The sequence below is a fragment of the Neolamprologus multifasciatus genome, chromosome 13 (genome assembly GCF_963576455.1).
Source record: "Neolamprologus multifasciatus chromosome 13, fNeoMul1.2, whole genome shotgun sequence".
Classification (NCBI taxonomy): domain Eukaryota; kingdom Metazoa; phylum Chordata; class Actinopteri; order Cichliformes; family Cichlidae; genus Neolamprologus; species Neolamprologus multifasciatus.
Window position 1 is genome coordinate 8064783 of NC_140451.1, and position 24475 is coordinate 8089257.

Below are 24475 nucleotides of genomic sequence, written 5' to 3' on the forward strand. Positions count from 1 at the left end.
ATGACAGCACGCTGATGCAAAACAGAATAAGGTGGGTTTTTATTGCAAGGAAAGTTTGGAGCAGAATTATTAACATTTGATCCAGAGGGAGTTTCATCCAACTGGCACACTTTCACTTTTAAGAAAACATTTTCAGTCTCGATATTAGACTAAAACACTCGTTATGATAAGTTAGCACACAAAGATACACATGCACTGTTTCGTCTCTCACCCACACGCTCGGTTTCTGCGCTTTCATCCCATCTGTCATTTTCTTTCTCCATCCCTTCTTTGCCCTCGGGGTCTCGGATCATCCCCCCTCCCCACAACACTCACGCACACACAGAATACCTGCACCATCAGTTCCACTGGCTCCGCTGACTTTTTTACCTCTACATCCTGCTCCTCTTTCTTAGGAAGACCATCTGCACTCAGGCAACATGGGTCAGAGTTAATCTGCCTTCACTTAATTAAAAACTGTAACTTTAGTTTCCTGGGACTGGCATTCACATTCCTAACCTTTCCATTTATCAGTTAGCTCATATACATTTTATTAAAATGTCCAAACCGAATGTTTATAGCTTCTCTCCTAAACCTTGGATGAAAACGATGCATACTGACATAGTGAAAGAGGCACAAACACCAGCTGGTAAAGAAGACGTGAACCTGATTAAAGACAAGCCATAAAATTAAGATTACAAGTTTTTGCCAGCAAGGCGAAGGCCTGAGCCAACGAAAAACACTGCTCTTTGCTAATAATGAGAGATAATGGACTCCTTGCTGAGAGCTTTGTCGTTCTGAGCTCATCGCTAAGCCTGTTCATACATATTTGACAATTTGGATATTTGTTTACTGTGTAGATATTTGCTTTTCAGTTTTAGCAATTGGATATTTATTTTATTGTAAATGTAGAAATTATGCATCTCAGCTTGTCCATCTCACACCCCTCTCACTCACGGCGCTGTCCCTGTTCAGTTCACCTCACTGGTTGCTAACTTGGCAACTTGTAACTAAATTTGGTTACTTTTTATACTCCTTCTTTAAACTAAAAAGTACGGAGCCCCGCAGGGGACATGGGAGAAAAAAAAAAATTAAGATGGACTTTTGCGAGATCTCGCAAAAACTTTTGCCAAACTCGAGATCTCGCAAAACAAACTCGAGATCTCGCAAAAGTTTTAGCCGCATTCTACGGACGCCGCCAGCTCGAAGCCGACCGGGAGGTCGAGGCACGATGTGCCGGGAAAGCGGTGTTCCTCCCAGCTGTAGTAGGTCTCGACCTCCCGTTAGCTTCAAGCTAGTGGGTGTCAGATCTCCGAAAACGTCAGAGCACTTTTGCAAATATGTGATGTCTTGTAAACCGAGCAGATATCTGACGTTTACACAACTACATTCACGCCTCAAAAGATCTTAAAAGTGTATTTTGTGACCCAGAAAGAGTAATATTACAACTAAATAGCTGCCGCCATTGTTGGAATTCAACTTTTGCGAGATCTCGAGTTTGTTTTGCGAGATCTCGCAAAAGTCCGTCTTAATTTTTTTTTCTCCCATGTCCCCTGCGGGGCTCCGTAAAAAAGGCAGAGGGAAAAAAATCGATAGACAGTATCTGTCTCCGAGCTGTGCGCACTGGGTGACAGAGCAATATAAGAAAGAAAGGTGCTTCCTGTGAAGAGGATCATACATCACGGATAAGCAGTTGTTCCTATGATACCTTTTTCAAATTTCCTTGCACTAGCTGCATAGTAGGATGGTGCTGTGTGTTACAGTTACACTGTGGAAAACAACAGTTAGAGATTGCAATACAACCAAACGTTAGCGCGACTGTGTGCAACGAACGTGCGAACTCGCTGCTTTTGAAATGGTTGCTTCAAAGACGAGTCAGCGACCACTCGCAGTGAGCTCGCCGTCTTCAAGGCGACAGCAATAACATGGACTCAGTCAAGTTACACACAATCCTTTTGTGATAATACAGGAATTAGCAGTGATAAATCGGATGTTACTGACTATGTATATAGAAATTCACATTAACTAATTTGATTTTCAGAGTCCAGACAGATCCTTGCAGATCTAGTAGTTGCTGCTGGATAGAGATTTAACTGAAAGATGACAGACGTTCCAGCGGTCCCCAACCCCTATTTCAAAGAAATATTTACGCGTCACCATAGCGACCAGAGACCATTAAGGGGCAGAGAGGAGGGCATTACTCTCAATATTGTTGGCACATTTTAGGAGGACGTGTTACAAAATAACACAAATTTTTGGACATCAAACTGGTCCGTGGTGCAAAAAAGGATGGGGACCGTTAATAATGCCCCATCGTCCTCCACTCACCTTCCTCAATAGTGAAACCAGATCCTTGGGCCAGGTCGGGCTGTACTGGACACTGACGGTACTGAAGAGCTGAATCAGCGATTCCACCGAGTTACTGGCGTGGATGTCATACGGCCTCTAGCAAGGAGACAGGGTGACAAAAGGAGGAAAAGCAGCAAGTTGAGGAAGAGAAAGACGAGCAACTGAATGGAGGCGAGTTCGTTTTTGCAGCCCGATAACATAAAAACTGCAATTTCAATGTCTCACCCATCCGCGCAGCACTTCGAAGATCGTCACCCCTAGTGACCACCAGTCTACTTCAAAGGCGTAGCCCGTCCCTCCACTCACAAAAGACTGGAAGATCTCTGGGGCTGAAAGCACAGCAGAGAGACACTGAAGAAAAAGCTTGTATAATGACAGCCTGTGCATGGAGCAAAAATGTCATAAGAAAAGCACATTTTTCCTCGGCAATCGCATAATACAATAGTGGAACATTTGCCTCAGATTTTCACAAATCAACAGGATGTTTAATTTCTTTGATATCATTCACACACGCCTGTTTAGTGATAATGAGAATAAAAATGTATTCAGAAATTGAAGGAACAGCATCTGGCACCTTCTAGCAAATAGTTCTAGGAGCTTTAACTAACCGGGACAGTTAAATGGTACAACTGAGCATTTCAATAACAAAGAAAAGAATAACTTAATTACATTAGGCCCCCTTTTCTTGTAGCTTTCTTTGTCATGCACAGTATAAATGTTTAGTTACCCATGTAGGGCTTGGTTCCAGCTAAGGCCGTGGCTCTCTCTCCGTCTTTTATTATTGTTGCTATGTTGAAGTCCGTCAGGTGAGCGTGACCTGAGGAAACACGAAAATCCATCAACATTTTCTAAATAAACGTCTGCGCTCACATCAAAAGGAAACATTTTCACATGTGACAAGAGAAGGAAACAAATGAGGACACAACGTTCCCTTTCAGTAAGCTGGAATGTGATATGCAAGGACAAAGTGTCCTCATTATTTTGTGTGTCAGTCCGATGTCCCCGACTCCTCTGACCTTCTTGAGGTCGTTTCTGGGGTGTCGTACTCGTCGCAGCGGATTGGGAACGTCACTGCCGTCTCTAAGGTTTATTTATTGTACAATTTCTGTTTTCCCCTGATGATCAAGCACTTTTCAAAATCCCTCCGTCAGCTTAAGCTGATAGAAGGATTTTGAGAAACACAAATGCACGACAGACATATTTATTGTATAGATAGGAGGAGAAGTACAAAACACAGACGCACACACACAGGGAGGTACAGACAGCGTTAGAATCACATGCAGTCGAAAAAAGAAACACAGCTTAAAGTCATCCAATGTGAAAAGATAGTTAGGCTTTAAAGCTGCTGAATCCACTCCATCGATACGACGCAGTCGGTGGGCTTTTCCTAACATTGCAGCTTTTAAATGACATGGAAATAGGAAGACCTGAGGAAACAATGTGTGCACATAGCAGGAATACATATAGTATAATCAGAATAAAACTCATTAACAGCCACATGACTAAATATATCAGGTATCTGACAATAAATAAATAAATAATTAAACAATGCACAAACAATACTGTGATATGCCATCAGACAGGTCTGTGGTCTAAATGTGCTCTTATACAACTACGATACATACTGAAGGCCTAAAAGTCCTGTTTTGTTTTACATCCTGTCTTATAAACAGAGCAAACTGTTCACACTCTTACCTTGTTCATCCAATAGGATATTGTCTGGCTTGACATCTCTAAAAAAGACAAAGAATACGTACACATTAAAACATGTCGATGCAAATATCAGTAGAGGACATTACTTGCATTTTAATAGCACATCACTGAGTTTCTGCTGTGTACAGGTAAACTGACCTACAGCTTTCTAAACATCACATAGACCTTCGGAGCATGTGGGTTATCAATGCTGCCTTTAAGCTTCTCCATTTGGATTTCTGTGGAAATGAAATGGACCCACTAGAGATTGGAAACATCTCCACGTGTGGCTCTGGGGCTGCAGATTTGAGACCTCTGATCTAAGCTATCCAATGGCACCACAGCTTCAATTTAAACAGCCTCTTATTTATTCCTGGCTGATACAAAGGTGCTGATTTTAAAGATTTCCTACTATAAATGTTGGAAGGAATTAATCAGGAATAAATTAGCTGGAAAAACTCCATAATATAAGCTTGGCATGCGTCTCTTGCACAACTTGAGAATTTGAAAACAGCCTCATTCATACATCTCTCTTAAAAAAGGAGAGTCTATTTCATTGTGGCCCCGGTGGTAGCTATTCTAGTCTAAAAAGACCTGTAATCATGCCAGCTCCAGTCATGTGCTGGATTTTATACAGCCTGAAAACAGAACTGAGAGGACACCCAGTAGACCCAGCTCCCCTTTAGACCATTTTACTATGAGTAAGGTAATTATGGACTCCTCTCCCTCTGAACATGGCTGAAAACATTTGCCAACCCTGGCGTCATTAACAAAAACAAAAACTGCATCGTTCATGCTAGAGTTGTTAAAATGTGCGTTTCAAAATGCACTTTATAAGTTGTTGTTATTAGTAAAAGTGTTTGTGAGTTTAAGCATTTGCTAACTGTCTAATCCGCTCCCATAACTCTCCATTAACAGCACCTCCCATCATCATAGTTTGTGGTCAAGTGGGAAAGACCAGGATTGGACGTGTACAGTATGTGTAGATGCTAAAGCGTGTGGGAGGTGTTTTGAAGGCTGATGCATGTGTGAATTACATGTTTGAACAACATGATTTGGACATCTGTGTCAACAAGCAGAAAATTCCTTCATTCCCTGCATTTCGGAGCGCGTGAGAGCACACTCATAACTGATCCCCGGGAGAGGTTTGTCCCAGAGGGACTAACAGGTTTGTCTGCACATGCTTATTACACTGAGCACCCAAGCCCTGGACATATCCAGGAGCGCGCACACACACACACACACACACACACACACACACACACACACACACACACACACACACACACACACACACACACACACACACACACACACACACACACACACACACACACACACACACACACACACACACACACACAGCTTGACATTTTCCAGCCCTTCAAACACTCCACGGGCAATTAACAGAGCGCGCACAGCTTATTTAATTATGCCGTACATCATGCTGGTGTGGAGAATACACGCGGTCTACAGAGAGCATCTACATACCCCACAGGACACGTGTGTTCACGGTGACTGTGCGAATATCTGCTAAAACTCGTAGAGGGGAGCGGAGGTGGTGGTGCTGCAGAACAAAGCAGGAGGGAAATGCATGCATGTTCACAGGAGGAATCCCTGCACCAGGGCCAGCTACAGCCACGCTGTTTGAAGTACAGAATTCACTTAATTTATTTTGCAGCAATCACAGAGACATCAGTCTAACATGAAGCTGCATGTCAAGTGATTTCTTATTTTGAACAGAAACAAAACAATCCAGCGTGAGGTGATCTAACTTGCAGAGTGGATAAAAACGGAGAGAAGAGAGAAGGGATTCTCCAATTCTACTTCCTTTCTTCTCACAGGACTAATTTTACCTCCTTGGGCATGGTGGCAGCTGACTGTTGCTAGGAGACCAGAGACCCCCCCCCCCTTTTTTTCTTCAGTTGGTGCAACAAAATAATTGTAGAGTATTCTCCTGTCAAAAACTTCCAGGGTAGAAGAAAACTGTTGTGCTGGAGGAGGGCACTGATACAAAGAGACTAGATTACGGCACACACACTTGAATCAATGGCAGTTAAGAAGAGGACGAACAAAACACTGAAGCATTTCTTAGCTACTATTTATAGCCACTTAAAATGTATGTGATGAAGATGCTTTGCCGACTATACAATGAGGGGGAAAAACTCTGGCTTCACTTTCAGAAAACACTTGCCATCTCCGTGAGGCTGCCAGCAGAAGTGTAATGATGCATATCTACTGCAGACAGCCATGTCTGAGAACCTGAAGAGAGCCACAGATACATATCAAAGACGCCGTACGCATACAGGAAGAGAATAGCACCAGCTCGCTTCACTTCGGCACACGCCCAGAAACTGTTTTCTGAATATTTGCTGAGGAACGACAAAACACAGCTTGAAGGGTTACCTAGTCACTCGGAGCATTGAATCTCTACTAGCAACTAAGTGACAGGTGTCAAGCAAATCCTAAACAAGGCTTTACTGCTATAAGGTAACCTGCAGAGACCAGAGAAAGCCGCATCAAACGTCAGCTTGTCAGTTTGAAACTTTTGACCCACTAGTTTCGTGTGTATCACAATGTATTAAAATGAACTTTAGATTGCACGAGCAGGAGTTTTACGCTCAGGCTCCGGCTTTAGCTGTATTGCACAGACCTGAAGGTGACAAACCTCTTTAACTCTTAGTGAAAAAAGCTAATTCAATAGCAAAAGTCAAACTATTCTTTTCCTTCCATATTCTTTTATGTTATTGTTAATTCTGCTCCTTAAAGGTGTTTTTATTTTTTCATCACGATACCAAATATGTAAGTATGATGTATGCTTCAGTGTATCAGTGCATTTCAGCATTCAGACGCCTCACATTAATGCGCTACCTTTACTTTAAACCAAATCTTAGCACTAAAATGTTTATCATTTATGATTTGGGGGGATTGCTTTTTGTCCCCAAAAGGGAGGCAGGTCTGTACAGTGTGACTATACAAACAGATTTATGTCCCCACAACATAAATAACACACACGCAGTTGCTGGAAGAAGACATGGAGCCCACATAAGGTTTTGAATAAGGTTCAAACAGTTTTTCAGCCATCTGTGGCTCTAAATCTGCAGCCTGCAGGGATGCATCTCTTTCACTGACTGGACTGCACGCACGCTTACAGCTGCGCTCAGCATATCTGGACAAAGAGCTGTGTTTACTGAGTCCACTGCAGATGAAGGATGGGGACAATTACAGAGAAACCCATATGACCCATCCTTAGGTGTGCAAAGTAAATAAAAACAGCGACTTCAGCGCCTTAAAAAAGGTTATAATCTGAGCTCACACCAAGACTCGTGAGAAACTGAATATAAAATATATATTTGCTTGTGTATGGCTCATTTATGCTTGTTGTGTAGAATGTAAACGATGGTGTTTCACAAAAAAATAACAGAAAACGGCAACTTTAAAATGAGAGAAAAGACAGAGACTGCATCTGTGATATCAGCTGTCCATTTCTTTGGTTTTGGAGACCAGACATCACAGCCGCAGAGTAACTCTCACTGAAAATAAGGAATCACAGCATACTCCTGTTGCAGGGACACATAAAGCGGGCCTAGTTTAAAGCACAACCAGCTTTACTGCCCTTCTGGACACTAATGCTGAACATAACTTTTTTTAAACTAGCCATCAAAGCTATAATATAACTATATCTGACAACAGAACTGGACTTTTGAAAGCTTTCAAACTGAGGCACTGACTGAGTAGCTCTCACAGTAAAAGCTAGCTTGGACCACAGCTTTAAATCTAAATCTAAGTATATAAATGTACGCCGTTCACTTTGTTTTAAGCCTTTCAGTCCCACGATTCTCTAACGTGAAGGGTCTGGGTGGAAAATAAGGGGTTCACAGCTCTGTATGACTCCAATTTATATCTCAGTCATAAAAGTAACGACTGAAATTTTAAATTTGATTTCTTTAACAAATGGGGAGCCAGGGTAATACAGCATAAAGTGGTTTTGAGTAACCTTGCTGCTACTGTTTGCACCAACTGTAAATGGGCGGCTGCTGTATCAATATGTTATACGTTATTAAATTTTAATTTCTCTCACAGACCTCTGATAAAGTCAAAGCTGCACTAGGCGAAAACATAAAACAACGTATCGCAGAATTTGAAGATAGACATCCTGCAGCTCTTCACTGCTCCAGGCCTCTTATAACTTCAGGGGGATTTTTAACACATTCTTATACATTAAAATGATCTTCTTTTATTGCAATACTAAATTCTACTTTGTGCATTGAATATTTCTCTCTTTGTACTGCTTAAAAAGTCTCCTGATCTAGTCTGAAAAGAGCTGTGATGGTCAAAGGCTGCTTAATGGATTAGATTTTCTGAAGCCTGAAAACAGACCAGGGGATGTAGAGGAGTCTGGTTTCCTCTCAGACCACTTAAACTGCAACATGCTGAAAGTAATAATAGATTTTGTGTTTTGTTGGACCACAAAACCCTGTTTCCAATCTTTGCTAAAGGGCAACATATATTATACTGTGGCCATGAATATATAAATACATCAGATCTTGCGCAAAGGTGCTTTTTGTTGTAAGGTAAAGACACGGCAATAATACAGAGAAAACTCCAACAATCAGACGACCCCCTATGAGTAATTACTTGGTGACAGTGGGAAAGAAAAACTCCCTTTTAACAGGAAGAGCCCTCCCTGAACCAGGGACAGGGAATACAATTCAAAACAGTAAGATCCAAGTGGAAGGAGATGAGGAAGATAAATGTTGGGTCAAAAATATCCATCCTCAAACAAATGAGTCATGTTTAAAACCTGGAGATCAACATATAATGCAAAGAAAGGGGCTGTGACTTTTTATGTTCTCACAAATTAACCTTTCAAAGCAGAAAACAACACTCACTGGTGTTTAAGAGCGATGTGAGGCTCGACTCCTCACATTCAAAAATAACTGGAAATACTGCTGCAAGGTGCAGAAGCACGACACAATGAAACAAAACCTCTCAAATACTGAAAGTTACAGACACAACCTTGAGCTGATCTCGGTGTTTTTTTACCACACGGGGGAAATTCTAGTTCGCTGTATCCAGTTAAGCTACGTGTTCTCGCTCGCTGGCCCTGCAGCATCTAATGTATTTGGAAAGCATTGCAAACGCGTCTTATGGGTGTATTTGGGAGTTTAATGCGTCCGTCTCTCTCGGGTAAACACGCTGTGAATCAAAACCCAGAAGGCATGACATCCAATGTCACGCTGGAAATGAAATGTTTTTATTTTCTTCAAGGTATTACAGGCAAAAACTGGAGTGTCTGGGACACTGGTCAATTTATTCTTCTTTCAGTTCAGAGGACAAAAAAAGTCGCATACAATAGTGAACAGCAGTATATGAAATATAGTCATAAGCATTTTTACAATGTCATATGTTTGTACCTCTGTACACCACCACAGTGGATTATACATCAAACAATAACGATGTGATTGAAGTGCAGACTTTCTGCTTTTATTCAAGGGTTTTAAAAAAGGCACCAAACTAACGGTTTAGGAATTACAGCTGTTTTTATACACAGTCTCCCGTTTGTTTGTGGTTTCTGCCTGGTGCTGTGCTTTATAGCAGCGACGTCAAAGTCACTTTATATTGTGGGTCACATATAGCCCACTATGACCTAAAACTGGTGGGACCAGTGAAACTCCCCTTTCTGTCAGTGTAAAGTTTAGCTACACATTTATCCCCTGAGACATCTTAACATTCAATTTAATTTAATTCAATTTTATTTATATAGCACAAATTACCAACAGTAGGCACATTAAATTCCTTTATATTAAAACATATAATATAAAGTAATATAAGAAATCAAAGGCCATTTTTAAGAAATGTTGCTGTAATAATTGAATGAAATCTGTCAGAACGACTCTTTGGGCTCAAATTGTAAGAATTTTTTATTTATTTATTTTCCACTGTGGGAAAAGAATAAATGAAAAAAGCAGAAATAATAGATGGGAAAAGAGGATTTTTTTCCCCACACCGTCATTTAATTGTTTATCTATTACTTATCTACTTTGGTATAGCATGAATGGCCATCTTTATCAGTTGGAAAAGCTGTAACACTCATGAAAATACAGTTAAAAACTCTGCCCCCCTTCACATTTTCCAAAACTGTCCAGTGCGAGTCCTCACTGGGCCAATTCTGGCCCCCAGTTCTTATGTTTGACACCTTTGCTCTATAGCAGAGGTGGAGAAGTCCAGGCCTCAAGGACTGGTGTCCTGCAGGTTTTAGATCTCACCCTGGATCAACACACCTGAATCAAATGACTATTTCATCACCAGGCCTCTGAGAACAAGGCTGTATCCCAATTCAGGGTCTGCAGCCTTAAAGGCTGCATTTTAAGGCCGATTACGTCACAGTGGCGCGCCGAAGGCTGTCCCAATTCGAAGGATGCTCGAAATGCGGCCCTCAAATGCGTCGTTCATTTCCCTGAATTTTAAGGATGTGGCGGTGTGGACTTCGTGGCCCAACATATCCCAGAATGCATAGCACGGCGGTGGGTGTGGATAATTTTGCCGAAAAAAAAAAACGGCGGATAAGGGGCGCACAAAGAGTAAACTTTAAGTAGGTACTGAATATTATGTCACTTATTTATGTGCAAATGTTTAATAACGAAGAACATTAAAACATTACTGTTGGCCACATGTCGGCAAAGTTATGTGACATTAGTGACGTTTGTACAAACTTGGTTTTAAAGCCTTTACTTTAAAATATACGCCGTTCAATAGCTGACCTTAATCTTACAGAGAATGATCAAAGCTCATGTAGAAACAAACAAACAAATGAACAAAAGATTTTCTCCTTCATTTCTGTCAAACAAAGCTGTATGACACGTTTCCAGTTGTTAGTATCATGGTTGCTAGGCAACCTGGGCAGCGCAACGGAGGCTAGACCGTCCCATTTCACAAGCCTCGCACTTCCGGCCTTAGCGGTCTTTGAGTACGCGGCCCTTGAGGATCGTTAAAGGCTGCGTACTTTAAGGCTGCAGACCCTGAATTGGGATACAGCCCAAGACATGTTGAGGAGATAGTTTAGCCATTTAAATCAGCTGTGTTGGATCAAGGACACATCTAAAACCTGCAGGACAGCGGCCCCTGAGGCCAGGAGTTCCTCACCCCTGCTCTATAGAGTTGGGATCAGATGACTGACTTGGCCAGTGAATAATATCCAATTTCTTTGCCTCAAGAAACTCTTGGATTGCTTTTGCGGTATGCTTTGGGTCACCATCCATTTACACTGTGAAGCATCGTCCATCCGTGCTGCTTCTATCAGCAGTCAAATTATCAATAAACATTAGTGAGCTGGTTGCACAGGCAGGCAGGCATACACGCCAGTGGAACAACACTGACTCCACAGTGTTTGATAGATAATGTGGTATGCGTCAGATCATGAGCTGTTCCATAATTCGTCATGCAATAATGAGGAAACAGACCTCATCTGGCTGTGGGACTGATTGAAAGTCAACTTTCCAAAAACCTTTGAGCCTCTGAAAACAGGAGACTTTGAATTCCTGAGCATTTAATTCAATACTTTTGTTCAACCCTCTGAATGAAAGTTGAAGGTCTGCACTTTAATCACATCCCACCTGTTTTATTTAAAATCTACTGCAAAATCACAAAATGTCTAATTTCCTAAATAATTATAGACCCAACTGTGCACACTTAGGCCTTTTTACTTGACTTTGTCTGCTGGACATATTTGCATTTCTCTAGATATGTTTGTTATTTCCACCTCCACTCCTCTGCAATCTTGCAATTCTATGCAGAAAAAAAAAGGGTGCAGCTTTAACTTTGCTTTATGAAACAACCTTCAGAAGGGTTTGAAGGGCAAATTTATGAAAGCGTTTTCCATATAAAAGAACACTTCATGCCCTGCTTATAGCCGTAGACTTGCTTGAAAGCTGCTGGAGGCCTTGAAATGAAATGAAAAGAAATACCTATGGATGATGTGCTGGCTCTGCAGGTAGTCCAGCGCCAGCGTCATCTCACAGAGGTAGAGTCTGACTGCGTCCTCGCTGAACTGGACGTTCTGCTGCAGGTGGTAGCGGAGGTCTCCTCCCAGCAGGAGGTCCACAACCATGAACATATCCTCCTCGTCCTGGAACGAGTACCTGGGTGCAGTGGGATGAGACGGCCCTCAGTCACGGCCCAGTGTGGGAAAACACATGCTGCGCAAACAACCGCAAAGACTGAGCGCACAAGACCGCAAACATGCTCAGTATGCTTTTCATGCAGGACACAGAGTGCGTTACATGTGCAAATATTATCAGACACACGCATGCTGATGAGAAGCACGAAGGGTCGGCGGACGAATCTGCACAGAAGCAAATGCAAACATGCACAAATATGGCACATGCACACCTCACAACATAATATCTATGCCAGCTGTCGGACAGAATGCAAAAAGAGAGGACGTCACTGTCACATCAAAGCTCGACAATAACTTAGCTCGTGACCTGCTACACATTTTTTGTCAATCAGGCTTACTGGTCATGCGCAACAAATTAAAACACAGCCTCTTAGTGATCCAGGTGGGGATTTGTAACAGTCCACTCCACAAATTCAGCTTCAAAACATTAAGCCACACCGGTGAACGCAAATGTTTTTGTACAACAGAATCTAATCTCTCATCTGAGGAAAAATAAAAGCAGAATAATATCTTAATAGACCCGGAGGGGAGGGACAACACACCAATCCGTGGTGACTCCTTCCATCAAACTTGGCTTAATGTGGTTGCTCCTGAGCCAATTCTTTACTTTCCCATTAAAGTTCTGATGCTGTGGCGATACCATTTCTTTTTATAGCTCACAGGTTCCCTCTGAATCTGTGGGCTTGGCTGTGAACACTCATTGGGGGTGGGGGCATTCTGATTGCTCCTATTCAGGTGCAATTTCCTGCTGCTCCGTGAGAGAGAAAGGGAGTTTGCTGCAGAGGCTGAAATCATTCAATCTTATCCACAGAAGGAAAAACCCATTTGCAGAACTGCTGGCTTTTTCTCTTCTCCTTAAAACACCACACGATTAACTGATGAATCACCCTCGACATTCATGTGATAGGATAAATTAATAAAAAAAAAAAAAGAGGTGCTGCAGAACAGGGCAAAGAAAGTTTCCAATACACTTCCACATTTCCTCTTCTGTGCCACTGCAGCCTGCACTCGATAGGAAATGACAGCAGAGCCACCCTACATCATGCACAGTACACAAAGCTGCCCTGACCTGTTTAAGATTAAACTCCCCAAAACAAACAAAAAAACGAATATTGGCCTCAGCAGATGGCCAGCCCTGGATGTTGTTTGCTTTTGGCAGGGGTTCCACACTCTCACCTTTTTATCACCTCATTGTCACAGCCCGCTTCCTCAAACCCAGTTGACACACGAGCGTCCGCTGAGGTGGCACTCGCTATCTCAGCGTACCACAAAACTTTAAGCTTCCCTCGTCCACCGCTTAAATATCAGGGCTCCTGAGAGAGAGAGCGAGACTGCAGAGGCTTGGACCGCTTGTCATTCCCTTCCCCGCTTTCACTGAGGTGACACGGAGATGTCAGATACAGGCTGACAACTGGAGCATATGAAAAGCTCCAGCACTGACAAGCCTTGTCACCTTTAAGACTCTCACAAAGCACGGGATGGAGAAGAAACACAAACGGTTTTCTCTCTCTTTTTTTTAAGGGGGCGGGGGGGCTTTGCTCCAAATAAACACAGCGTGAAATCCACAAATTCGGCAGTTCTGACACTTTAAATAAAAGCTTCTCCTGCTGTGAAATATGATCTGAGCTACCCTGGAAAGGAAAGTGAGGTGTATTAGTTCAAGAGCACTTGTCTGAAGAGAGTATTTGAAGACATCCATCCTCCCAATTTCCTTTCTGGCACTTGCTCCGGTCTTGGTCGCAGTGGTGGCAGCTTAAGGGGTGAGGACGCGCCAGCCAAAGTACCGATAGTGTTTGTGACTTAGCAAAAGGAAAATCCAAACAGGCGCGCCAGCTTCACCGAGCGATCGCCTTGCTGTAGAGAAGAGAGGAAACTATGCATGGCTCGAATATTTCACCTGCTTCATTCAACTACTTCTATTTATTTTTATGTGTCAAAACCGAGACTGCGTTAAAGGACAGAGAGTTTTGACGTCGACTTGGGCGCCTTGAGTTAATATTTTTGCACAAGATGCAGTCATTTGATCGAATGTTCACACAAAAAACAAATTTAGATTTGGGAACCTTTAACTCTTTCATATTTGTCTTGGAGTCATTCACTGTAATATAGCTACAGTCAACATAATAACCACTAATCTCATTTTATGTGCTTCTGCTGCACTTGAGATGAGGATAATTTATTGAGTGCCGCTCTCCTAATGAGCACAGAGGAATTGCTGCACAAACCCTCGAGTATGAATGAATGCCTCGCAGTTATTTGGGAGAAGAGTGTAGGGAGAGCCGTGACTGTCCAAAACCACGAGGAAGGACATGCGGGAAATGGCCGGGACAAGACTAGGTTGCCACGATTACAGGGACTAAGAGAAGAAGGTTAGCCGGCTGGAAGGAGTGCAAGGAACAGGCTGAAATAATCAGGCCACAATGACAAATGAGCCCGGGGAGGCAGGGAGGAGAGAGGGAAATAGAGAGACAGTGGAATGAGTTTCGAGGAAAAAGCTAGAGTGAGGCAAGAGCTTGTGATTCTGTTGGCTCTAACCGCTCTACAAAGTTTCGATGGCCTACATAAAGTTGATGATAGAGATGGCTCAAACTGGCCGTGTGGCTCAGTCACAAGACTTTTGCATGATCCTTTGAGGATTCCAATGGTGTGAGTGAGCACTGCCTCCAACAACTCACCTTAAGACAAAACACCTCCACTGGCCTGCTTTCACAAGGCACACTTTAAATCCTATGCCCTAAAAAAAAAGTTCTTCTTTAAGAGTAGTGTGTGTAGGGCACTTTGAACAAAAGTCCCAAGTCCTTTAGTGCTGGCAAGTCTAGGACGAAATAACCTTACCGACCGCAGTAAATGCTTATCATCCTGTTTTCTTTGGGTCACATTTGGCCTTGACTTATAACTTTGAGTCAGGTTGAGTCTGGCTGCCTCAACTGAACCAAATGTCAACCTTATATGAGCCAGATGTCAGATGTGTTGTGGCATTTTGGTCAGATCTGACCCACAGATGACTTGTCGTTACCTACATCTAGTCCAGCTTATGACTTACAGTCAGATATAATTATTATACTTGTAGAAATCTATATTCAACCCGACCACATTACGGCAAGACCACAAAACACTCGCCAGAACTGAGGCATAAGTGCCAAAAGTAGCCCAGAATAGGCCCATATGTGTCTGAGTCTGCATATTGCCTGGAAGCATGCTTTATTAAATATGGCTCAGCCGCACCAGTGTGACCTAAGAGCAATCACTTTCAATACAAAGTGATTGCAGAGGACACCTGTGGGGAGGCAGCCTGCCTTCCAACAACCATGACCCCATTCAAACCGACTGTAGTCACACAGACTGGCGAAGGATTGCAGACACACTGCAATCAATCTGAGTCAGCCTATGCTGATAAGAACTTGTCTGTGAAGCGTCTCTTTGCAATAGGTGGTTCAACTCAATTTGCTTGTATTCTGATTATATTCCTATATAAAAGTAGGGTTGCTGAGCACCCATGCAATTTTGCAGTTAATCTTATTGCTGTTTTCTTACCGTCTTGATGCGCCGAAGTCGCTTTGAAGAAAGAAACTGACTGCAAGTGGCTACGAGCCTAGTCCCCATCTTTGAAGCAACCATTTCAAAGACAACAAGATTGTAAGCGCGCGGTTGCAGCAGTCTCCGACCACTGCTGTTTCTCGTGTTACTGTAGCATTAGAGAAAAGATCTCGCAGTTCGGCTTTTATGATGATGATTTAAAGACTAAAGCCCCTCATAGGGCTTGTTATAACTGCTGACTGGAGGTGTAGAGGCTAATTTGTTCCATGGCCTCCCGAGGCCTTGTTCCATCCAGGTCTGCAATCAATATTCCTAATGGAGGCCGAACAGGAGAGAGCACATCCATCCTCGGAGCTGCTCTCGCTTGCTTTATATGACTCTGATGGAGGGAAAGATGGCATGAGGAAAACACTTCATGGAGCTGCTCCAGATGACTCACCCTTGTTTTGATTTTTCAACCTTTCACATTCTTCGAGATGATCCCAAGAGAGTGGGAAAGCACTTTGACAACAGTTGCCGTGATGTATGTCCATTTGGTCACTGGTGCATTTCCTTAAGGGAGAATTGGTTGGAGCATTAAAGGGAAAACCAAACATTTACTATGATGTACAGACCAGAGGATCAAATTCCTTTCTGCACCCTACTGTTACTTATTCTGTGCTTCTGGGTGGGGACCCCTGCACTCTGGGGTTTCCAACATTGCGAGTAAAAGAGGAAGTCAGCGTCTTCTCACGGTTTGCAAATCCTTACAAGGATTTATGTGGATTTGGTGTGTGCAGCAGATGATAGTTAATTTTTCCTCCTTTAAGGTAATCCATTCAGCGTACCCTTGACTCCTACACATCATTTCTATGCGGCGAGGGAATGGTCGCAGCAATTACCGTGGGCTGCAAACTTGACATCCGCCCAGCTTAAAGCAGCCTTCCCCCGGCTGATGGGATTCAGTGTGGGCTTTCAGAAGACCTCTTCTTAATGAATTTCTTGTGATGCTACGGACGGAGCGGTTCAAAAGCACAGGAGAATTTGACGACGTCTCAATGAAAGCGAAACCTCCCTTTCCTGATGCTGCGTGCCAGGCTGTGTAGGTATCAGCTGGAGGAAACCTAACAAATCCTTATATTCTGCACATCTCTTTTTTTTTTTGACAAAACAACCTCCTGTCTTCATAATAATCCCCCTCCTCCTCCTCCTCTCTGTATGATTGTGGAAGTCATCTTCATCTGACAGGCGTTTGGTGGATTTTCCTGCGTTTTTTAAGACTGTTTGCCTCCCTCCTGGCACAGTATCAATAAAAGCACTCCTGTGAAGCTTATCAAAACAGGCGTTTCTTGTAAGCTGGATCTGTTTGCGTGTTTGTTTTTTAAAAATAGGCATTTCCCAAAATGCCCTCAGCTGCTCTATCACATATGCATTAATAAAGTACCGAAGTGCCCAAATGCCAAGGACCAGAAATCGTATGGTTCTGTTTGATAAGCCTATGGATACCAGCAACTGTCTGATCAGCCTACCCACACAGGGAACCAATTATTTTCTTAGCTATACAGTAAGATGGGAGACAGGAAGATGAGGCAGACGTCTCAACGGTCCTCTCTCATTACCTGCCTGGCTGAGATGTTGCATCACGCAGCAGCTAAATGGAGCAGTTTATCCGATGCATACAGGTGCATCGCAAAACAATCCTGTCGCGCACAGATGCTCACAAAGCGTCTGGTAAACTGGGACAGAAATAAACTTGCGATAGAGACTCAAGCAGTAGATTGATTTGCTTTATATGTCACTGTGTTCTCACATCCAGCTTTCAGGGAAATATCTGAACTTTCTTGTGATTAGACGTTTCCGTCAGTGCAGCGTAAACCCAACTGCTTATTAAGGAAGGAACTAAACAAACCTGTATGTGAAGTGATCCTCTGAATACAGGTTTGCAACAAAACACCTCTCTCGCTCTGTAAGCGTCAGAGACGTCTGAAAACCTGAACGCTTTAAAACATCAACGCAGCTGCTTAAGTTCAGGGTAACAGCTGCATCCAGACATATTTACACATATCTGCCTGTCATATCATCTAACAGCAATGGCAACAGCCTGTTGACAAAGTACTCCTGCCTTCTGGATCCCTCACTGTTACACCTTTGTCTGTCTGTTACTGCACTTAATCCAAAGTTAGACAAACTGAAACATTTCATGGCATTATTAGATTTCAACACATCACAAAAACAACTTGAAATGCTCAAACGCTAACACTGCATTCAAGAATCTGTCATTCCCTATTGATTCAACCAACAGTCATCATTGGAACTTCTTTCCAAGAGTGACTTGACAAAAATAAGTCAGACGACTGTAATTTTAGTTCGTGGGCCAGATACAGTCTCATCTCATAAATGGGTCAGACCATATAACACATAACAGCTCTTTTTAAAGCAAGCTGAAATCATAGGTCAAGTGAAAGATCCTACTCCTCCTCCTTTAAAGATCTAACAACTTGTTGGCTCAAGACTTTAGTGTAAAAGTCTTGAGCCAACCCTCATATCTTCATATTTTGCTTCCAAGGAGCCAGACTTTCTAAGCAATAGTTCTTCAGGCTTCCTGAAGGTCATTTTAAGTGTTTCACCATTTTTTCCAGCAACATTTTTATTTCTTCCTATTATTATTGTTTTGTTAAGCCAATTAACACTGAGCTGTGAATCATTTATTATAAAAAAGACAGATGAACCACTGTTACAGACAACCTGGCAAATAACCGATTTGAGACATGGTCTCAGTGAAATGTTGGCTGTCAAGAAGCCATTTTTAATGAAGAGAAACAGGGAGAAAAGACTGAGGCATGCCAAATTATACAAGGATTACTCTGATAGTCAGTGGCAACGAGACGAGCGATTTGAATAATTTGACTGGTTCGAACTGCTGTCAACATGTATGGAGCAGTGTCTACAGCCATGGTAAAACAGTGGAGGCTCTGTACCGTTTTCTCCAAAAGCTGATGAACGCAGAAAAATCCCATCAGATTTCGATCCACCATGTACCATCTGGAAAACATCTGACTGGCAACAGCTTTATTTTGCAGCATGACAATGATCCCAAACACAATGCCAATGCAGTAAAAGCATACCTGGAAACGCACACTGGAACTTTATCAGTCATAGATCGGCTGTCCCAGAGGATTCTGACAGAGAACGGAAACAAAAGGCGGCCAACATCCAAAGAAGAGCTTTGAATGTCCTTCGGGAAGCCAGGAAAACTATTCCCGACTATTCCCTACTTAAAGAAATTAGAAGAGAGCTGCCTAAGAGAGTTCACGTGGTGTTTTAAAATAAAGGTGATAATAGGACCAAACTGTGCAAACTCTTTTTCCTCTTAATTGCCCGTTGGGGATAAATAAAGTATCTCTGATTCTGATTCTCATACATTATATTTACATGCATTTCGGTTTCCACGTTTCAATAAATCTCGACCCATTTCCCATATTCCTCACAAAACAAAGAAATGGGGGCCGGCACAATCCTGTATTCTCTTCATTTAATGACTAATCCATTTATAAAACAGATAATGAGCGGCCTGAGCTAAGCAAGTCCAATTTCAGCAGCATGGCTCGGTTATTTCAGCTTCATTAAAGCTACTCTCATTACATGTACTTTACAATTTACAGATCACAGCTGAAAAGCACCAAAAATTCACATGTATGTTTTTTGTAACTGAGCAACAACATTTACATGTTTATTATTCTAAACGCTCGTCTCGATTTACAAACGCTTTATTGTTTTTGGCATAATCACAAACGAATTCTCAACACATTTTATTGGAGCTATTGGAACTCGTGTTTGAGTCTCAGGGTATAGAGTAACTAAGACTAGTGCTCTTGATTATATTTTAACATGCGTGGAACAAAGCTCAATTGGCTTCCATTAATTAGGAGCAGAGGCAGAAACTCCTCGCAGATGAAACACAAACCGTCCGCTTGCACGGATACCGCTGCAGGTCTGCAAAATCTGTTTGCAAAATCATCCTCAACGTCCTAAAATAACACGTGTCAAAGATAATGGTCCAATTAGAATGAAGACTTATGGCGTTTTGAGTATAGGACCAATTATACTTGGAAACGAGAGGAACTGCTCGAGTTTCTGTGTGCTCCCGGTGAGGTGGACAGGACATTTTTTTGGAGCATCTCAAATGCAGAGAGAGGTGGTGTGAAACTTCTCAATCCCACGTAGCCACAAAGATACAGTTCAGCATGCTTGTCACTAATGGGTATTTAAAACAGTGCTGCTTGCAGAGAGAGAGTGAGGGTGAGCTGAGCAGCACAGCCAGAACTAGAAAACTAGAACACAGAAGGCTTTGGCAGCCATAAACTCCTGCAGGGAATTATAAAAAATAAACAGGCCTACTACTGTACGCTCATTAAAATGTCCTCAGTTTGTTGTAGTGAAGTAAGAGTATCTAGCAGGCAAATGCATTCTGCAGATTGATCTTAAATCATTCACAACTTGGTAAGGAATGAGCCCCGGACACGGCTTTGTCTCGCTCCGCGTAATCAATCCATCACGGAACGTGGGAATATTCTGACAGCGATTGCTCGGAGACGACGAGCACGTGCACAACCGCTCTACCAATTACAGAGGAGCAAAGTGCTTTGTGTAATACGGCGTGAATGCCGTGCCAGGTCCCCAATTACATTTAGAAATGTGTCCCGCCCGGAGATGAGCATTGAATAATGAAAGCAGCCTCCATTCACCCACATATCATACTCGAGGGAAGAGTGAGGTCATTTCAAACCGCAGTAATTATCAAATGTGTGCTTCATGGGCTCAGAGCCAAAATTAATATCCCAGAATGTCTCTCCGCTATAAATTGTTTCTTAAGTTAATAGCTGTTGGTTTCTGAAGGAGAATTTGTTCAAGCTTTAATTAAACGTTTTCTTTTTTTACCCACATGCAACACATAACATTCAAAAAGAGTGCTTCTATTTAAAGGATGCGACAGATTTTTACAGCAAGCGTGCACACGTCTACTGGGAATCACTTGAGGGCGGACGCACGGAGCGCACAGACAGGCGAAGCAGGCAACCGACACAAACAGAGCCGACCACACTGAAAGTGTAAAAACATAGGATAGTCACCAGAGATTTACTAAAAAAACATGTTCAATTTCCTGTAGGATCTCAAGCTCTCTAAAGACGTTTCGGACCTCATCTCTCTCTATGCACTGCTGTTTGTTCATGTACTTCATGGCGTACATCTTCTCAGTGTCCCTCTTTTGTACAATGCATACCTGCAGCAGGGAAAGGATAGAACAGAGGGAGGGGGGGAAAGGGAGAAAAGACAGAGAAACAAAATTGGGCACATTAGTACAAGATAATATAAATATTTAGCTGCTTTTCGTGCAGGTGTACAAATGTGGTCACGCTGCTGTGCGAATAAAATGTTTTCTAAACAGCCTACGGCATCATTCAGCTGCTGATTAACATGATAACCTGAGTGGATGCCCTGCACTCATAAACCGAGCAGCTCAAATAAACTTCATTTTCGAAAACACGGGAGACAACAACAGGAACCACTTCCAAACAAATCACCTCATTATTTATTTAAACACTGATTACAGTTTTTTCTTTTTCTTATCAGGAAGTATCAGTGAAGGGTCAGGAACAGGACAGGACTCCAGAGGGGTCGCTACAATAACATTACAGCTTGCAGTCATTAAAAACAGATCACAGAGCAAGCCCTGCTTAGCAGGTCACCGCTGGATTTGATCTTTTATGTTTTCTGCCAGTTTTAAAGCTGGTGTGGAGAGAAGGAACACATACAACATTCAATAACACACATACCCATTACACGTGTGCTGTGTCATAGCAGACTTGAAGACAAGAAATCAGAATCAGTCCTTTTGATGTGGCTTTCTGGCCGTCTCCAAAGGATGGTGAAAGCTAATTTGCATGACTGTTGAGCAGGGATGCCACCAACGCGCTACACCGTCAGTAAAATGCTTAAATGAGCCAGAGGGTGAATACACATTTACAGTAGCTTCTGCAAAAATATCGCCTTTCTTTAAACCGAATTCTTCTATATCACACGAACATGAAGCCTGCAGACAAATATGCTAACTTGGCGGCTCACCCAAGTAATAAGCGACTTGTTTTAGCATCTTTCTTAAAAAAAAAAAAAAAAAGCTTTTATTTTGTCATCTAAAAAAAAAAAAGACATGACATCCAATTGTACAATTCCCTTGCTTTTATTCTGAAAGCTCAATGGTGGCTAACCAGCTACCCAATGCCCTTCCCATCTCGTGGTTTCCCTACTGGCTGGCTCATTGGTCAGGTTGGTGAACTACTTCTCTACATCATTTAGTTTTTTAGCTTCAGGCTCCCTCTATCCAGAACCTCCAGCAGGTGGAGAGCTGCTTCATGTGCTACAAAAAGGAACAAACACGGTAAAGTTGGATTTAATCCATTATTTGAGAGGAGCCAGTTCTGCTGAAAGCCTCCTCACCCCACTGTCACAATCTTTACACATAAAAACAGAATTAATTAATTGAAATGTGGGTACTGCAGCTAGATTTCTATTCGAGACAGTCGTCTTGGTTTTGTTTATCTGGGTTCCAACAAATGTGTGTGTGTGGATGACAAAAAGACCTGGCACAGGGAGAGTATCACAGTGGCAGCAGGTCAGCAGGAACACCATTACTCATCCTTGTAACACATTTAAAAGATGCCAGCCTTGTTTTAAAGCCAAGGAAGGGGCTGGGGTGGAATATGATTACCGACCACCTACATTTAAAAATGTCCTCTGGTTTTCCTCCTTAACTGGATTTCTTCCAACAACATGGCATCTTGTGTGCATGCTAACACAGTGAATGTGAAACTTAGAAAAACCACATAAATCTCAGCATCAGTCACTGTCCAACTACCTAAAGAACAAAATCTAAGCAGCTGTTTTGCCCACCGCTGCACTGACTGTAACATTTGCCAACCCCATGAAGCATTTAATGCTAACCCCCCCTCCCTATTTCTGTTATAGACACTCAGCCATTGCTGGATTGAATTGTCCACCAAGGATCTTCTTGCAGGTCTGCTCGTTACAGTCAGATCCACACAGATGGCTGGTACATAGCACTCTGGCCCTGATGCACTGCAAAAAAACAAAAAAAACAAAACACCCTTCGCAGCATTTTTCTTATTTTTTCAGTCTTAGAAAACAGAGGGAAAGAAATGCCAGAGGGAAGAGAAACTATCCCTCGCCTCCATCCAGATGGATGTTTGTGCAGCTGTGCATGCTGCAACACTTTTCACAAATATAATGATACCGTCCTGAAATGAGTTACCGAGCCCTTCGCTGCTATGTTTAAATTATGTTTGCATTACAAACAAATAAAGTGGCTTCAAGAAGCTAGATACTTCTGCCAATGAAATAAGGGTTTTTCCTCTTGATTTGCTGGGAAAAAATGATTTCAGGACTGAACACCAAGCTTAATGAGGTGTTAAAATAGACATTATGTGAACAGTGACAGGAGGAAAGCCATTACTGTGTAAAACATCATCTACTTAATTGTACTCATGGTTTCCCCTGGAGCACAGAGCTCTAATGTGTGCCAGGTCTGACTCGCTGCCTCTCCATTTTCTTCCATCTGGATCTTCAAGTTCACCCCCCGCCTCCCCCCCTCCCATCACGCTCACCAACTCATCGTAGCTAACATTCATCAAACCCTTTCTTCGTCTCCAGTTTGTTTGCCAAGTCTGCTGTTATTGTTAAAACTGTTGGTATCTTACTGCACACCAATGTGGAATACAATAACATCAATTTCAGGACAGTATTTTAATGACTCGCACAAACATGATTTATTAAGTTTACTACGGTTTGTGTCACAAAATTTATTCAGTGATGCAAATTTTAAAGTTTTTTAATTTTATTTCGTTTTGTACCTGATGTTGGTTTAATAGAACATAATTAAACAGACAGTATAAAGGCAGCCACATTTCGTTTTGAGAAAGCTGTTTCAATAATGTAATCTTACTAATTAAAGTAGAAAAGATCAACATCACTGGAGAATAGAAACTAGATGTTTGTGTTTCCCCTCGACTCCAGTGTAGTTACTTAAAAGCCGTTCTATCCTTTTTAGAGATAAAAGCGGGATTTTCAGATGCGCTTACACCGATTCTTTCTTCAAACAAGAAGCACAATACATTTTTAGAGATACTCTAGACTTCCTATAAGTGTTATTAAAGAAAGTTCTGCTTCCTCTCTTTTCCTTTCCCCCCAAACGGTCCCCCATCCGCAACTCCTGCACAACATGGCTTTGTGTTCAATATCGATCATGTAAACAATACACAGAAGTTCGTTTTGGTGTAGAAAAGGGGAAAAAATGCTTTACAGAATAAAGCAAAATACATTTTAATATCGCTTCACCTGATTCAGTTACATATCGAAAAGGAGTGGGAAGAAGTGCACGCGTATTTAATCCGACCCCTTCGACATCAATCGGTTATCAATCAATATTTATTCAGCTTCCTTACTGCTATAATCTGCAGAAATAATAATGATTTCTAATATAACATATACACCACATTATACAAGATATCATCATGTTTATGTGATGATGTGATCTGATTCAATGTGATGTCTTACCCAAAAACAAGTGTTCTCATTAGTTTACATACTCCAAACGAAGCGTGTTGAATGATTAAAATTATCAGTAAATGTGAAACCTTGAGGTTTGAAGTCTTTTGACTGAGAGAACAGTAAAGATGATGAATGGCT

At 42.1% G+C, this 24475-nt stretch overlaps 1 protein-coding gene across 3 annotated transcripts in view; it reads right to left on the reverse strand.

Moving 5' to 3' along the window:
* stk32c (serine/threonine kinase 32C) overlaps positions 1-24475 on the reverse strand; it is a 97038-nt gene that overhangs the window by 14902 nt on the left and 57661 nt on the right. For all 3 annotated transcript variants that reach the window (XM_085183725.1, XM_085183727.1, XM_085183726.1), the window contains 6 exons: positions 20845-20996; positions 11988-12161; positions 4024-4061; positions 3056-3145; positions 2554-2657; positions 2308-2424 (listed from right to left, as the gene is read on the reverse strand). In XM_085183725.1, the coding sequence (XP_085039851.1) occupies positions 2308-2424; positions 2554-2657; positions 3056-3145; positions 4024-4061; positions 11988-12161; positions 20845-20996 (675 nt within the window). The remainder of the gene's footprint in view (positions 1-2307; positions 2425-2553; positions 2658-3055; positions 3146-4023; positions 4062-11987; positions 12162-20844; positions 20997-24475) is intronic.